We start from the raw sequence: 18192 nt of genomic DNA, 5'->3' as shown, positions 1-18192 counted from the left end.
GTTTTATAAAGGACAGCGTATCTTTCCATTGAGATTATAAATGCTTACGAAGCATATTTTTTTCTCGACTTCTTTTCAATTACTCTCACAGTACCTGGTAAAGCTGTGACTACCTAGCAGGCAGTTAAAATAATTAATACTTCTTGGGAATATGAATTTGGTATTGGTGAAATATTAAACCACTCATTAAATTCATACAGAATGCCTCAGGATTTAAACGCACTTAATTCCAACTCTTTATGATTCTATAACTGCTTTTGAAATGGGCGCCTTTTATTACCTAGCAGCTGTTACCTATTAATTGAAAGCATCACAGTCCAGTGAACACAGCTCTGTGAAATTCAAAACCGCCTAGGGTTGCTGGATTCAGCATGTATACGAGCTATACACATTTAGCCTTCCAGATCTCTGATGCAGACGTGTGCCTGGAGCTGAAAAGCTCATCCTTTTCTCTAAGATCTAGAAGCGTGTCTTCTAGAAGTGTGTTCCTGTGTCTCAGAAAACATCTCAACTGAGCTACATCTTCCCACATCCTTTCCCTCCTCTGCCAAGTTAGAGGAATGGAATCATTCACAGTTGGCTTCCCAAGGTGTCTGTTCTCATATTATTGAGAAGTCAACAAGACAGGGGTGAATCTGATAAAGCTTGGCCCTGGGCTAACATCCGTGCCCATCTTCCTCCACTTTACATGAGACGCTGCCACAGTATGGCTTGCCAAGCGGTGCATTGATGAGCACGCAGGATCTGAACTGGCAAACCCTGAGCCGCCGCAGCAGAACGCACACTTAACGGCTTGCACCACCAGGCCGGTTCTGATATTCAGTTTTGAATGTGATAAGTTAGAAATGTAAGCCATCAGAAAGATGGGGTCCAGAACTCAGGAGAAAGGTCTGGACACGATTTGGGAATCATTAGCCTGGGTGAAGGTAGATGCAATGGGAAAAGGTGAGGCCTTCCAGGGAGGATGGGTAGAAAGAGAAGAGAGTTAGGGTCAGAGCCTTAGACCATGGACCTTAGACCTTAGCCCTCCGAGGAAACTGGGGAGCAGGGGTCTCAAAGGCAGAAGAAGGAAACAGAGTCTCACATTGTTGTAACTGATATTTTCCTTTTTTCCTAAGAGACTACTTCGAATTTTAGGTTAAAATGGAGATATAAGTGAAGTTTGACTTTATGGGTCTGTAACTACATTTAAAGTACTTTGTGTCGCTAAAATAAAACCAAGACCTCAGCAAATATTTGGCAAATAAATTAATAAAAAAATCCTCTGAAATTGTAACAAAAAAGAAGGGGGTTGCTGATCAGGGAAAATGGATGAAAAATGCCAGAGCATCAAGAATATCTGTCCTTGCCTTTGACCATTCCCTTGACAGGGAGCAGAGAGCTCAACTGGACAAGAGGAAGAAAGAAATCCAAATGGCAGTAGAGGCCAGTCAACGTGTGGAGTTGACAGTGTAGCTCATTTACCATCAGGCATCAGCTTGACAGGTGAAATGTTACATGTTCTTGCCAGAAAAGAAAAAAAATTTAATAAAAAAAATTAAGAGAGTGAGAAGAGACTTTTGGAGGTGACGGGTAAGTTTATGGTCTTGATTCTAGTGATGGTTTCACAAATACATACTTATCTCCAAACTCATCAAGTTGTATGTATTAAATACACACAGCTGTGTGCATGCCAATCATACCTCAATAAAGTAGTTAAAAAAAAAAGAAATCAACTTGAAAGACAGTACAGTGCTGTGAACACAATATGGTTTCCAAATGCAGGTAGACGTGAGAGAGTAATTAACTCTTCTAAGGCTCAATATCCTCACCTTTATAATGAGGAGAAAACCCTGCCTACTGCCTATGGTCATCAAGAGAATTAAGTGACTTAAGTCACACAAAGCATAGCCCGTGCTGAGTCTGCCTGCAAAATGCTAGATAAGAAAAGCATAATGAAGTCACTCTTGCCATTTATATTACTTTCAGTAGGAACATATTGTAACATATTGTGGACTAATTAGCAAAAACTGACTGATATTTGGGAATAGCAATTCTAACAGAGGAAATGCATTCCCATTTAACTTTTCTCTGCAAGTAGACACTTCCTCTCTCTCTCTCTCTTTAACTCTTCCACTGTCTTTCTCTTTCTGTCTCTCCCTCTCTCCTTTTCTTTTGCATTGTATAACTCAAGAGAGTTGAATTAAAAGCCCAAAAAGAAAATTTAGAACAAATTTTTCTTTTTAGATGGAAAAGAATTGTTGAACACATTTTAGACTGATGCAGTATATTAGAATGACAATTACACACTAAAATATCACCAACTCCTAGAAGAGAACAATAAAGCGTCCAAGATACTATATTTACACTAACAAAAATGCAACATTTATGAAGTTCACCAAAAATCCTGAATTGCTTTTAAATGACATGCTACAAGACTTAGTGTTAATAACATGTTGTCCTTTGAAAAAGTTTATTTGATTCTTTATACTCAGTAAGCCAAAAAATGTACTTGGAAATAAGAGATAAATTATTTACACAAATACACAATCTGGAAAGAGTTAAAAAATAACTTAAATAGAAAAGGTTTGCTCTTATGGTGATATTTTCTATGTCTAAGTTATATCAATGTGTACATGTGACTATTTGAATAGCTTAAATGTAAATGAAAATATGACTACCTACCATGACTAAACGAAAACTGTTTCCTGGATACATTTCTAGAAGTAAAACATATGCTAAAGAGGTTATAATGCCTCTAAAGAGATTGCTTGCCTTTGCAATGCAATTCAACTTCTTAAATTTGCAAGAAATTAATAGTTTTCCTCTGATACAGTGAGGTACATTGGTACTCATGTGGGAGTTTCCAAGGTAGATGAGAGACTCAAAAGAAGTAATAGATATAACCACTATTTCATACTTGGATCAGCTCCAAGTAAAGAATAAATATACCATCTGCTATGGACTGAATGTTTGTGTCCCCCCTAAAATTAATATGTTGAAGCCCTAACCCTCAATGTGATGATATTAAGAGCTGAGGGCCTTTAGGAGGGAATTAGGTTTAGATGAAACCATGTGGGTGGAGCCTCCATGATGGGATTAGTATCCTTATAAGCAGAGGAAGAGAGACCAGAGCTTCCTCTCTCCGCCACGTGAGGACACAGTGAGAAGGTGGCCATCTACAAGCCAAGAAGAGAGTCCTCACCAAGAACCAAATCTGCCTGCACCTTGATCTTGGACTTCCCAGCCTGCAGAACTGTGAGAAATAAATGTCTGTTGTTTAAGCTACTCAGTCTATAGTATTTTGTTATGGCAGCCTGAGCTAAGACACCCTCTGTGGACAAATATTTTAATTTTACATTGCAATAATGTACTTAAACTGTAATAATTGATTAGAAATTCAAACTCTTTGAATTCTAAGGGTCGTTCAACTATTTCTTCATCATTTGATGCTAATACTGACCTTAGTTATTGAATATCATCTTTGCTTCCACTAGCAATAGAAACTATTTTTGAGGAGTAATACAGTTATACAAGTTGTCTTTCTGAGGACATTCTTCTCTAACAATCTTCAAATTTTTTTGTTATTTCTATCAAAGAATAAACAAGATAGTGTCTAGAAAGGATTTATTACAGTTTATTGCACACAGCAAAAGTGCAAAACACTGTGTGTGTGTGTGTGTGATTTTTTTTTCTGCTTTCCGTTGCCCCTCTCACTTTGAATACCTTATATTGGTCATTACACCAAGCAAAATGTGGAACTTCACTATCCAGTTCTTGCTCTCCATTGCAATTCAAAAAACAAACAAACAAACACACAAAAACAATGTTTTCAATAAAATCCAACTCAAAGTTAATCCTGGATTATTCAAACAAAGCAAAAAATAACTCCTTACTACTTTTGAATTGAAAACTCAAATCTGACTGCTTCCTTAGATTTTAGTGTCTTTATATCAACATTCACATATAAACAACCTGCTATACACAACCCACATTCATTTACTCCACTTAAAAATATATGTTGGGGCTGGTCTGGTGGCATGGTGGTTAAGCTTGGTGTGCTCCGCTCTGGTAGCCCAGGTTCATGGGTTTGGATCCCAGGCATGGACATACACCACTTATCAAGCCATGCTGTGGCAGTGTCCCACAAACAAAACAGAGGAAGATGAGCATAGATGTTAGCTCAGGACTAATCTTCCTCAGCAAAATAAATAAACAAATAAAATATGTTAATGAGTCCTTGCCAGGCACTGGTGGTTAATGAAAGATTTTAATTATAGGCAAGAAATATGAGTGCCTATTTATCAGATTATATTATATTCCATCAAAATGGTATCCGTGTATACATGGGGAATCATTTCTGTGAAGGCAAACTGAGGACAAACTGTACTCTAAATACTATACAAAAATTTTAGGCTAGGAAATCAAATAGTTAAGAATAAGGACAAAGGAGTGGAGAGGCCATGCCAACCCATTTCTGAAAACTTTTGAGTCACATGTGATCCTTTTTTTTTTACTTTTTTATTTTTTTGTGTGTGAGGAAGATCAGCCCTGAGCTAATATCCGTGCTAATCCTCCTCTTTTTGCTGAGGAAGACCAGCTCTGAGCTAACATCTATTGCCAATCCTCCTCCTTTTTTTCCCCCAAAGCCCCAGTAGATAGCTGTATGTCATAGCTGCACATCCTTCTAGTTGCTGTATGTGGGACGCGGCCTCAGCATGGCTGGAGAAGTGGTGCGTCGGTGTGCAACCGGGGTCCGAACCCCGGCCCCCAGTAGCGGAGCGTGCGCACTTAACCGCTAAGCCACTGGGTCGGCCCCAGATCCATTTTTTTAGTATTTATTTTTTATAACTAATTTTACCCATAAGTCTTTTTTTCACACTAGATTTCTCTGGTCCATTCATTCTCCCATTCTTATTTCTCCTCCTGTCCTCAATCTTAGCTGACAGCGATAGCTCATTCATCAATACGTGTATGACGCAGTAAAAGTACCGCCATAAGATTCATCACCACATCTCCATTTAGCTACGTCTTTTCTCCCACTGCCCTAGACTGGAGGTTCTCAGCCCGCTCTGTGCACCAAACATCCAAGGCATCTTTGAAAACTGGCTCCACTCCAGACTGATTGAATCAGAATCTCTATGGGTAGGGGCTAGATGCTGGAATTAAAAATAAAATCTCTCCTGATGACGTTACCCTGCAGCCAGGGTTGAGGTGGTCTTAGCTAAACCCAGCTCTCCACTCGGGCGCCAGCTCTCATCAGCGTCTGCATGCCCAAGGACCTTGTCCAGCAAGTTTCTTCCCTTACTCAGGTGCCACCAGTTTTTCCCTCTCAAGTGAATCATCTTTTCAGCATACACACATGCTGTTATTTCTCCCATCATTAAAAAGACCTCTTGATTTCTCTTCCCACTGCAGCTACCTTACCATCTCTCTCCTCTTTACATAAAACTGCTTTAAAGAGCTCTCTATCTTCTCTGCGTCCATTTCTATTTTACCACTCTGTTTGGAACTAAATCCATTCAGATTTTTGCTCTTAACAATCCACCAAAACTACTAACCTTCACATTTCTAAAAACAATGGTCAGTGCTCAGTCTTCACCCCAATTGACCAAGCAGCAGCCTTTGGCATAATTGATACTCTTTCCTCCTTGAAATCTCTCATCACTGAGCTCCCAGGAAAGCACCCTTGCCTCATTTTTCTCCCTTCTTCTTTGTTGCTCCTGGTGGTTCTACCTCATTTCACTGAATTATTTATATTGGAGTTTACTGGGACTCAGTCTTCGGACTTCTTATATTTTTGTCTAAACTCCTTCCCTAAGTGATATCATATAGTCTTTGGGTTTTCGCTACCATCTACAGGCTCATGTGTCTCAAATTTATATCTCCGGCCAGCCTGACACCCCCTCTCTTATCCTGACCTCCCTAACTCAGATAATGGCATTTCATTCTTCTAGTTGTTCAGGCTGAAACAAACTTGCCGTTATCTCTGAATCTCTCACTCTCTGTGGCAGGTAGGATTTTGGTTCCATGATTTTGCCCTCTGCTGTTATACACGTGAAAATGTTATATTATCTGGGGAAAGGGAATTAAGGTGGCTAATGAGCTGACCTTAAAACAGAGAGATGATCCTGGATTATCCAGGTGAGCCTAATGTAATCACATGACTGAAAGTGAAAGAGGAAGGCAAAAGATTTTGTCAGAGAGATGCAAAAACAGAAAAGGAAAAAGGAAAAATTCGAAGCATGAGAGGGAGACTCAATCTACCATTGCTGATTCTACAAATGGAGAAGGGGGCTATAGGTCAAGGAATGCAGACGGCTTCTAGAAGCTGGAAAATCAAGAAAACAGATTCTCCCTAGAACCTCCAAAAAGGAATGCAGCCCTGATGGTACCTTGATTTCAGCCCAGTGGGAACCATTCTGGACTTCTGACCCATCTAAGATAATACATTTATGCTGTTTTCAACTACGACATCTGTAGTAATTTGTTTGGCAGCAATAGAAAATTAATACACTCCCCATTCCCAGTTCATCAGCATTTCCTGCCAGCTCTACCCTAAAAATATATCCAAAAATTGACTATTTCTCACCACACTCTTATTCCACTTTGGTCCAACCACTGCCATCTCTTGTCAAACTTACCGCTAGAGTCTCCTAACCAGTTACCCTGCTTCTGCCCTCAGAGTCCTTCAGCCAGTTCATATCGCAGCAGCCAGGCTGATCCTGTTAATGCATAAGAGATACCAGCTCAAAACCCTTCAATGGCTTCAACACTCACTAAGCACCACAGCCAGAGTCCTTCCCATGACCCTTCCAAGCCCCACATGGTCTGGCTCCTCGTCTTCCACCCTTTCTATATTTATTCATCTGCTGCCACCCTGCTAGTTTCTCCAACAGGATGGGATGCTCCCCTCCGGGCTTTGTACTCACCTGCAATGCTCCTCCCTAGACATCCATATGGTCAACTCCCCGCCTCCCTGAAGAGGCCTTTCTTAACTGTGATTTATCTACTACACCAGATATTTAACTTTATCTTATTGTTTGTGGTCACCGACGCTACAAGTTGGTCATAACAGTAGTAGAGATTTCGTCTGTTTCATTCACAGCTGTCTGGCCCATAATAAAGACTCAATAAATATTTGATGAATTAATGCACTTTTCTCATGAAATACGCCTCTTGGATTTGTTCTCTTGTTCCTATTCCGACTGCTACTAACCCAGCTCACTCTACTAACATTGAAATTTCACCACTGCGTTTTTTATTGGTTTCTTTGATTCCAGTTCTATCCTCACCCTTCAATCCATCCTACAGATATATATACCTGGTTAAGCTTTGCTAAAAAGCATTTGTAGCACATACATTTCCTTCTTAGGAATATACCGTGGCTCCTGCTGCATTCTGCTTCAAGACTAGACCTTGAATTATCCTCAAGAATCTTCTCTACTTAAAACCACCTTGGCAGCTCCTCTCCTCGCTTTACGCTCCTCGCAGACAGATCTCCACGTTTGGGCTCTCCCACTTCTGCGCCGCTGCTCACCCACGCTGCTGCCCGAATGCAAGGTTTTCTTCTTTCCCTCTTTCAAATGTCTAAGCTTTAAGCAACCGTCAAGATCAGAGTCTCTCAAAAATCACCTTCCCCAGGAAACTTTGCCCAACTACTCCAGTTCCACCAGACTTCATTTTTACTCATCAATTGTTTTCTATTTTATCATGACTTTTTTCCCCTCTCTCTTCTTAGAGTGTAGGTTTTTTGAGGACAGGGTTCATATCTCTTTCTGCTCTTTGGTCACCCAAGTGACAGCAGAGTTCCATGCCTAGAGCAACTGCTTAAGAAGTATTAACTCAGTTTGTATGACTTCGATGTTTTCCCAAAACATTATAATATTTTGGGAAACATTGTAGTATAATATATATTTCCTTTTGGAAATACAGTTTCCTCTTGGTCTCTGGGTTTATTATTTTACTATTCTTAATTTCTTTGTAACCCTAACTTAGGCATTACTTGTCTTGCAGATATGTTACACAAGAGACTTTATAACTTTGCCAATAAATTTTTTTTGTTTCATTACTTGTAAATCAATATAAGGCTTAAATCTAAAGGCCTGCATTCTAACTTGGGTTTGCTCCGACAACGACTGCTGGGTGAACTTGGATGAATCATTTCACTCTTTCCCTCAACACCACTGGGAGATCCTGGGATGGGCAGGAGGATGCAGTGAACCTGACTGACAGTGTCCCTGCCTCTCGATGAGCTTATAGCTTTACAGAGGGGATGGCCATTAAATGAAGAGCTACAAGTGATAAGAGAATAATAAAACGGGAGACGAGAGTGCTTGGGACAGCTTTCCAGAGAATGTGGTACATTGGCTGCATCTCAGTGCATTCATGAGTAAAATAAGAGGATTGGACTAGATAATCTCTTATATACTTTCCAGCCCAGAGATTCTCTGCCACTGTCATTGCATTTTAAGAAATAACAACCTCAGAACTTCTCAGAGTATTCTAGTTTGACTAGCAAGCCCACACAAAACCATGAAAAGAACTACTTTAATCTTATTATTATAGCTATTATTGTGTATAATGTGCTGACAGTTTTATTAGATACAGATCCACAATCCCTATTTGAAAGTTTTGGGACCACATATGTTACTAAATTTATTATTTTCCCAGATAGAACAGGTTAAAAAATATAAATACTTAAGGGATAGTTTTACCATTAAATGAGTTACCAAAAATTTGGTTTTCAGAGATTCTGATTTTGTAATCTGGTTAATGGAATGTGAGTCTTTACTCTTTGCATGCCTGTTTTAGACTAATTCAACCATTGGTTTTAGATGCAATTAAGGTAAATTAATTTATATTTGCTTCTTTGAAGCTTTCTACATTTATACCTACAGCTGGAAAGTTTTTCTCACATTGGAACTTTGGAAGGTAGATTCTAAAAACAGAAACAGAAAAATTAATACACAAGAATACAAGAATGGTGAGAAACAATAGTCTTGTAAAGACTATTGAATTTGGATTGAGTATTCTTAGTAAAATGAGATAGTAAAAGCCAGCCAACTACATTTGGTTTAAGCAATAAACCAATTGACTCTAATATGCTGAGAGTTTTGGGGGAACTGACTTTACTACCATGTCTATCCGTATATGAGATAATAATTACCGAATTTTGCAACACAATCTCATCATCAAAATTAACAATTTCATTGGAAAAAACAGTTTCATTAACAACTTAAATAAACAATTCGAAAGGGAATCACTTGCTTTTCAGGAAGGAAATTCTTTTAAGAAATATACAACAATTTAATCAAAATTTTGCATTTTTTTCATATTTCCTGGGAAATGAGACCTTTAACAGTGTTCATTGGAAAGAGCATTTTTTTCTTGAATACTTCAGACACTTAAAGCCTCTATTATTTAAAAGAAGTTCCATCCCCCATTTCCCCACCAAAAAAACAAGCAAAAAACATGAAAACCACATCAGACACATTTTTGTTGTTGTTGTCGTGTACCTTCTTTGTCATCGTGGTGGATAATTGCATCCTGTATCATGTCAGCAAGGTTAAAATGAACTTTCTGATTCTTCCCACGTTTCAGCTTCTTCAGGAACCCTTCCTGCTTCTGAAAAGCCTTCTCTCGTTCATAATAGGCTTTGATCTGTTCACAGCGCATGCGCTGCACCAGCCTCTGCCGTTGGCCAAGGGGAAGGGACTCCAGCAAGCACTGGTCAATTTCCATTTCATGGGATCGAAAAACATTACATAGCTGAAAGCAACCTGAAAGAAAAGCAATGGGAAAGTCACCAGACCTATTACTCCAACCGTGATCGTAGCACTACAGAGCATAGCTGATTTTCCATCACCCATCACACAAGTAGACTCTCATTCAATCCTCCTTGTGCTTGACACACAAAGGCAAAGCCCCCTTTACAGATTGGAGGGAGTTGATGTCTTACTCAAGATTGCGTGATAATAAAACAAAGAATAGAGTTAGATACAGATGTGTGGTTTTGCTCAAGATAGTTACTAACAATACATCCTTTCTTTCTTCTTTAAACCTGCACCAAAGGCCTAAATGTTTTATCACTGTGTTAAGCTCCTTCATTTAAGTGAATAATGCTAATTAAACTTTGTGTGTTAAATTTTTGCAGAAAGCCATTCCATGCCTTTGAGAACACCCTAAGAAAATTGGTTTTGCATACTATGATGACTCTGCTAATCTAATGTAAAAGAACATATGTATGCTATCAATTGTTCATATGACACAGTGATCATTTTCCACCAATTTACTGCTAAACACTTTTCCTTGTGATCAGTCACTTTCATTTCTAAGAGACCTCATGATGGTTAAGTAGAAAGATTGAAAGATGGAACAGAGACTTTTCTCTTGGCAACTCAGTATCATGGATACTGTGTTACTATTGTGGTCTTGGTCTCAATATGGTGATCACCCAATTGAGTTCTCTGTCCTGACGTTGAAAATATACACCATCTTTCAAGATGCTATTTCCTATAAACACCACCCAAAACATCCGCAATGAAATTGTGCAAACAAGTATATTTACTACTAGGTTAAAATTTTGCTATTGGCAGAAAATTGTTAGAGCGCTGAAAATTCTAGAATCTGGCTCGCAAAAACAGGTTCAGATGAGTGTATATATGTGCTTCTCTTAAGATATTTATGATGTAAGTCTCAAGCAAGTAAAGTAACCATACATGCACAAAAATGTGGTCGATCAAATGCCACATCTGGAAAGATCATGCAGTAAGGAGATACTTCATCTTTTGAAAGGTGCCCTATTCCTGTCAAAGGGCAGCAAGTTGTGACAATGCTACTTCCATTTCTGTTGCACTTGATACTTTGAAAATCTTTATTCCATGACCACCAGGCATGACCGTCCCTGGTTTGCAAATAAAGAAATGTTCCATAAATGTTCCACGAAGGCTCGAGAAAAAAACAAAAGACAGTGATTCTCTACAGCCAGATATGTAATATATATAAGAGACGAAGGGAGAGCAGTAGTGTTGGGGAATTTTGTTTTAGTTCGTTAGCATTTAACAATGTTTTAGAATCACATGCTTTCATAACAGTCTTCGTAAGTATTTGTAAGAGCGACGTTAGAAGTATCAAATAACTACACATAAAATGTTCCCTTTCCAATGACCTAAACACATAGAGACAACAGTGATTCTAAAATCATGACAAATTGCTCTGAATTATGTTTGTTTGATAAAAGCCGTGATCCCTACCACAAACAGATTATCTGAGAGCTTATTAATAACGGACAGGAAATATCTTCTGCTTTCAAATCTGTTTAGAACACTACACCAGGTTTGATTAATTGACTTGGATGCTTGTGACACTGTGACTTCTGTGACTGTCCTGGTTTGTCGGTGGGTGCCGAGGGAATCATCGGAGCCACTGAAAAACCCAAAGAAGTAAAACCAGTGACATCGCAGAGTGTCACGTGCTGATTAGCATGTGGTTGAAGGTGGAGGATAATCTAATAAACACAACAGTCCTCCAGTTTTTAGCTCTTAAGAAAGATCGCATGGTGAAATTTTCAATTAACTTTTAAGGAGTCTGCAGTGACAGCTCATAATTCATTGAGCAACCCTCTCAGGCTGTCAAAAAGGAGTGCTGATGGTTGTTCACAAATTAATTCCCTTATGATTTGGAAAATCAGAAGCTAAGCTGATTTCAAATTAAATTTAAAATCCATACATGAATAAAATATTGATTTTTAACATATTTTCTTGTTAAATAATTCTCCAGACTTTGATTTTAAATGGTCTAAACTTTGATTTATTTTATATTCTGAAAATGTCTTGGGCACTGTGACTTCCTTTTTGTCATTTAAAGCATATGGTTCCTTACCTACTTCCTATGGTGACTCAAACTACAACTTGGTTAAATCAGTTAAACATCCTGGGCAAAGACTATTACATATGTTTAGTTATTTTCTCATGAGAAGTGGGTAATTCTTGATGCTATCTGCTTCAGTTACATCTTGGAAGTCTCGCTGGAATATCCTCTCCTAAGTATTTGTTGTTTCTGATGCGTGTAAAACCTTGATTCCCCCAGGCGGGGTAGATGCAGTGGTGTTCTGAATCTGTCTGCATTGACTCAGGAGAGCATCTCTTTCCGGCTCTGGGTTTAGTGACATCACATTGGTAGCTTGAAATTGGCTCTGCCAGAGCTGATTGTTAAAAATTTACCAGCGCCCTACTGGTAGATAGTAATGATGTAGTCTTGTCATTCAAAATTCTACAGAAATTTTATTGTTTCCTTGATCACCATTTAACACTGTGAAAAAAAAATAACTTCTCAGCAACAGCACCCCATGTTAGGAGAACGTTAATCTTTGTAAGAGATAAAATCCAAAATATCAGTGGCTCCACACAACAGAAGTTCATTTCTTGCTCAGACAAAAAGTTAAGATAAGAGCTGATTGGTGAAGGCGATCTTCCAAGCAGCGATGGAGGGACCAAGGCTCCATGATGCTCTGGCCATCCTTGACATGTGGCTTCCACAGTCACTGTGCTCCTAGGCATCAAGCTGGCAGAAGGGATCAAACACAGTAAAACACATGTGGGCATTTTTTTCTGAGCCAGGCCTGGGAAGCTCAAAAATGATGTCTACTTAAGTGTCGAAGGAGAAGGGAGGACTTGTTTCAGCTAGTCCATCTCTGCCACAACAATGAAAATACGCTATTTCACTGTAACGTTTCTTTGTAACACTAATGAACTTATGCATTATTGTGAGAACGAGGTCTATATCATATTGCAGTTGTGTTAGTTCATGTGGGGTTTTTTCTGGGCAAAGAGCCACAATAGTGGGAAAGAATTGCAATCTGTATGGGGAAGAGCCCCCAGCTCAGTAGCTGGGCAGGCAGAACCCCGTCAACCCTACTCCAAGACAACTGGAAACAAGGGCCTGCCCGGGACTTGTCCTAGAGGAGTGAACCGACCCGGCCAGTTCAGACTCGTCTCTGTCCTGCAGCCTTAACCACCCCCCTGTCCAGATTACCACCTGTGGTATTAATTACTGTTATTCTTGGTGGCTGGTGACAAAGTTCTAAAGGTTTTTTGAGTAGACTGCCTCAAAACCAAGTTCCCCATAGCGCTGTTGTTTTTATTGTGCTGTCTTACAGATTAACAGCAGCACACAGACGTGACATAGCTGATCCACAGAACATATGTTACACCCAAATCTATACTAGTGCTGTTTACTAAGATGCTTATACCATATATTTCCTTGTTTATCTGTAAGCCCCATAAAGGCAAGAACTGACGCTGTTTTATCCACTGCTTATTCTCAGCACCTGGAATAGTAGATAGTCCATATTTTGTTGTTGTTGAATGAAATTGTTTAATGGTCTATTAGATTGCTGGCAGGAATATCACATGTATTACTAGGAGCTGATCCAGCACTCAACCTACAGTTGATAAATGCTTTTTCCTTTTGCCCTTACAGACAGGCACAGTGACACCATACTTGTCACCTAATTGTTCTTCCTCACATTATCTGGCCTGATCTAGTGTAGCCAAGTTTACCATTGTACTGGATTTCTTGATCTACAATTTTACTCTTTTCTTGGGGGGAGGGGCATCATATATATATGGCTATCCTACAACTCTAGATAGAAATTTACAGACATCTACCATAGCCAGAAGTCCCTGCTCAGCAAATGTGCATCTCCATATGACAAAAATCGAGAGCCAGCAAACAAAATACATAAAGGGAAAAGCAAAGATCTCTATTCAGAAATAAATATGCAACATCTAGTAAAAAAATTATTAGCCCCATGCTTGAGTTTTGCAGGGCCCTACACACTGTGCCATGACCTCAGGACTCCATATTTTAGCAAACTAGAAAGATAAATAAAGTTAAGAGAAAAGGGAACTAGGAAAATGAACTCCTGAAATTATCCTGCAATACAACTGCCAGAAATGGCTTCATCTCAATTAGAATAAAAATCTTCATGGGGCCTTGGCACACTCAATGTAGGAGATTTTTATGCATATCTCTCCATGACTGCTAGATTAAACAGGCAAAAAAATTAGTAAGAACATACATAATTTGATCTAAAGTACATTTATAGAAACTTGTACCCAATTTTCAGTGAACAAACATTTTTTTCAAGAATTCATGGATGATTTATGAAATTTACTATGTGTTAGGCCAAAAAGCAAAGCAAATTTCAACAAATACTGAAGAACTGAAATTACAGACATTTTCTTAACGCAATTGAGAACTAGATATCAACTACAGAATTAGAGCCACATATCCCAACATGTTTAGAAACTTAAAAAGCTGATTCTAAATAAAGCACAGTTTAAGGAAGAAAACATCATAGAAATAATGAGCTTTTAGAACTAATCATTGATGAAAGAAAGTTCACATCAAAATTTCATGAATGGAAATAAAAGAGTTCATAGAAATGAATTTATAGCTTTAAATGTATATATTAGAATCTTAGAGAGGTGGAGTCAAGATGGCGGCGTGAGCAGACTCTGAACTCACCTCCTCCCGAGGACACAGCCAATTTACAACTACTCGTGGAAAAATTACCTCTGAGACAGAACTGAAAACTGGATAAGAGGAACTCCTGCAACAACGGACAATCCTAACTGAGGTGGAAGAGGCAGAGACTCCCTTCTGGAGAGGAAAAACGTCGCCTTCACAAGCCGCCAGCTTCACGGCCGCCGGGAGCAGCGCACAGGTCTGCAGCCTCCTTGGAGGCACGGGGCCCTGAGCTGGGGAGCGCCCCCGCTGTGGGCATTTTGTGGACCCAGCACAATCGAGACCAGCGGCATAATATCTGACTTTGCCTGCTACTAAAACATTGGGGAGCACCCCCAGAAAACCCAGTTCACAAAGAAACTAAAACGGGCTCTTAAAGGGCCCGCACGCAAACTCACCCGTTTCAGAAAGCATCCTAAAATCACCAGAAAGAAAGGTGCACAGTTTTGTGGTGAAAAGAGACGCACCTAATAGGCCCTGAGTGCATCTCGGTGAGGAGTGAGACCTCTCCAGGGACTGGGACATAGGTGGCGGCCATTGTTGTGGCCCGGTGTGGGCGTGCTGACACAGAAGCCATTGGAGTTCTCCCTGAGGCCTGTTAGCCCAGGGTCTGCCCCACCCGCTAGAGCACCGATTTAATCCAGCTCAGCCAGGGCAGGCAGCCCACCCTAGAGACTGGCCCCACCCAACAACAAGCCCTCAGGCAACTTGTGGGCCTGCATACATTGGTGACTGGATTCTCTGCAGCCTGGCAACTGAGCCGACTTGAGCGGGGCAGGGTGTGCACAAGGGCAGTGGCAGAGTGTGTGGGGCTCCCGCCGTGGAGAGACTGGGTCCGCTTGGGGAGGTGGGGGCGCTCACACTGGGCAGGACTGTGTTGACTGTGTGTGTGGACCTGTGGGCGGCAGGGCTTGTCAGCTGCAGAAGACTTGTGCTTCTCAAAGACCCACATAGGAGGTTTGCCCCACCTTCCAAAGCCTGAAACGATTGGGTGCTCCTGTGCCTGAGGCCAGCCCCACCCAGCTGCAATCCTCAGAGAGCAGACAAGAGACCTAATAGGCTAGAGGCTTACAGCAAATGTAAGGCCCTGAGCCTAACAACCTGCTACGCTGGGGGCCTACTCACTTAAAAGAAATACTGCAACACAAATGTGGTATTAGAACTTGCAGCCAACTGTGCTGGGGCTCCCCACACCTGATAAAGAGACTGAAGGGCCCACAACAACTACAAGCAGATGAGCATTACAACAGCTGGCCAGGAGCATAACTCGGCCTCCCTGGGTGCCTACAGGGAGAGCAAACAGGCCACAACAGAAGGACACACGTAGCCCACATAGGGGTCACCCCTGGAACATTGAGAATGGAGGGAAGCACACTGGAAGCCTCCTAAGGCATCACTTACATAAGGTCACCTATCCAAGAGCAGGAGACATAGCTGACCTACCTAATACATAGACACAAGCACAGGGAAAGAGGCAAAATGAGGAGGCAAAAGAATACATTCCAAGTAAGGGAACAGGACAAAACCCCAGAAAAGGAACGAAGTGAAACAGAAATGAGCAACCGACAGAGAGTTCAAACCAAGATTGTTAAGGATGCTCACTGATCTGAGGAGAAGAATAGATGAACTCAGTGAGAATGTCAACAAAGAAATGGAAGATATAAAAAAGAACCAATCAGAAATGAAGAATACAATACTGGAAATGAAAAATTCATTAGAGGGACTCAAAAGCAGAGTAGAGGATACAGGAGAACGGATCTGTGAGCTGGACGAAAGACTAGAAGAAATTACCCAAGGTGAACAGGTAAAAGAGAAAAGAATTAAAAAGAGTGAGGACAGTCTAAGGGACCTCTGGGACAACATCAAGCGCACTAACATCCGTGTTATAGGTGTACCGGAAGGAGAAGAGTGAGTCAAGAGGACAGAGAATCTATTTCAAGAAATAATAGATGAAAACTTCCCTAACATAAGGAAGGAAACAGACATCCAGGTACAGGAAGCACAGAGAGCCCCAAACAAGATAAACCCAAAGAGGCCCACACCAAGACACATCATAATCAAAATGTCCAGAATTAAAGATAAAGAGAGAATCCTAAAAGCCGCAAGAGAATGTCAACTTACATACAAAGGGAACCCCATAAGGCTATCAGCTGACTTCTCAGCAGAAACCTTACAGGCTAGAAGAGAATGGCATGATATATTTAAAGTGCTAAATGGAAAAAACTTACAGCCAAGAATACTCTACCCAGCAAGGTTATCATTCAAAATGGAAGGAGAGATCAAAATTTTCCAAGATAAGCAAAAATTAAAGGAGTTTGTCACCAAGAAACCAGTGCTACAAGAAATGTTAAAGGGACTGATTTAAGGGGAAAAGAGAAGACCACAAATACGAAAAATTATCTATTTCCATGATTAGAACGTAATGGATACAAATACACAAAAAAGAGGTTAGATATGATATCAAAAACATAAAAGGAGGGAGGAGGGGAGTTAAGAGTACAGCTTTCAGACAGAGGTCAAACTAAAGTACCATCAATTCTGTATAGAAGAAGAAAGGAACAGAGAAGGACTACTAAAACACTGAGAAAAAAAAAAGTTAAAAAATGGCAGTAAATACATACTTATCAATAGCTACTTTAAACGTCAGTGGACTAAATGCTCCAATTAAAAGGCATAGGGTGGCTGACTGGATAAAAAAACAAGACCCATATATATGCTGCATACAAGAGACACACTTCAGACCTAAAGACACTCACAAACTGAAAGTGAAGGGATGGAAAAAGATACTCCACGCAAATGGCAATGAAAAGAAACCTGGGGTAGCAGTACTCATATCAGACAAAATAGACTCTAAAACAAAAGCTGTAAAAAGAGACAAAGAAGGGCATTACATAATGATCAAGGGAACAATCCAACAAAAGGATATAACACTTGTAAATATCTACGCACCCAATGTAGGTGCACCTAAATATATAAAGCAATTATTAACAGACATAAAAACAGAAATAGACAGTAACACAATAATAGTAGGGGACTTTAACACTCCACTTACACCAACGGATAGATCATCCAAACAGAAGATCAATAAGGAAACATTGGCCTTAAATGACACACTAGAACAGATGGACCTAGTAGATATATACAGAGCATTCCATCCAAAAACTGAAGAATACACGTTCTTTTCAAATGTACATGGAACATTCTCCAGGATTGATCACATATTAGGCCACAAAACAAGTCTCCATAAATTTAAGAAGATTGAAATAATACCAAGCATCTTTTCTGACCACAACAGTATGAAACTAGAAATCAACTATAGGAAGAAAATCAGAAAAGCCACAAATATGAGGAGATTAAACAAAATGCTACTGAACAACGACTGGGTTAACGAAGAAATCAAAGAAGAAATCAAAAAATACCTGGAGACAAATGAAAATGAAAATACAACATGCCAGAATTCATGTGATACAGCAAAAGCGGTTCTAAGAGGGAAGTTTATAGCGATACAGGCCTATCTCAACAAACAAGAAAAATCTCAAGTAAACAATCTAACAATGCACCTAAAGGAACTGGAAAAAGAAGAACAAACCAAGCCCAAAATCAGTAGAAGAAGGGAAATAATAAAAATCAGAGCAGAAATAAATGAAATAGAGACCAAAAAAACAATAGAAAAAATTAATA

The 18192-nt window shown here is 39.8% G+C and overlaps 1 protein-coding gene across 1 annotated transcript in view; it reads right to left on the bottom strand.

The window, feature by feature from the left end:
• MYO16 (myosin XVI) overlaps positions 1–15129 on the bottom strand; it is a 463175-nt gene extending 448046 nt beyond the window's left edge. The window contains exons 1-2 of the mRNA XM_058548472.1: positions 14979–15129; positions 9498–9761 (exon numbers count right to left, since the gene is read on the bottom strand). Coding sequence (XP_058404455.1) covers positions 9498–9761; positions 14979–15036 — 322 coding nt within the window. The 5' untranslated portion in view covers positions 15037–15129. The remainder of the gene's footprint in view (positions 1–9497; positions 9762–14978) is intronic.
• Positions 15130–18192: the final 3063 nt, after the last annotated feature.

The sequence above is a fragment of the Diceros bicornis genome, chromosome 9 (assembly GCF_020826845.1).
Source record: "Diceros bicornis minor isolate mBicDic1 chromosome 9, mDicBic1.mat.cur, whole genome shotgun sequence".
Lineage (NCBI taxonomy): Eukaryota > Metazoa > Chordata > Mammalia > Perissodactyla > Rhinocerotidae > Diceros > Diceros bicornis.
The sequence above is the reverse complement of the archived record's forward strand: the minus strand, read 5'-3'. Positions and strand labels throughout refer to the sequence as shown.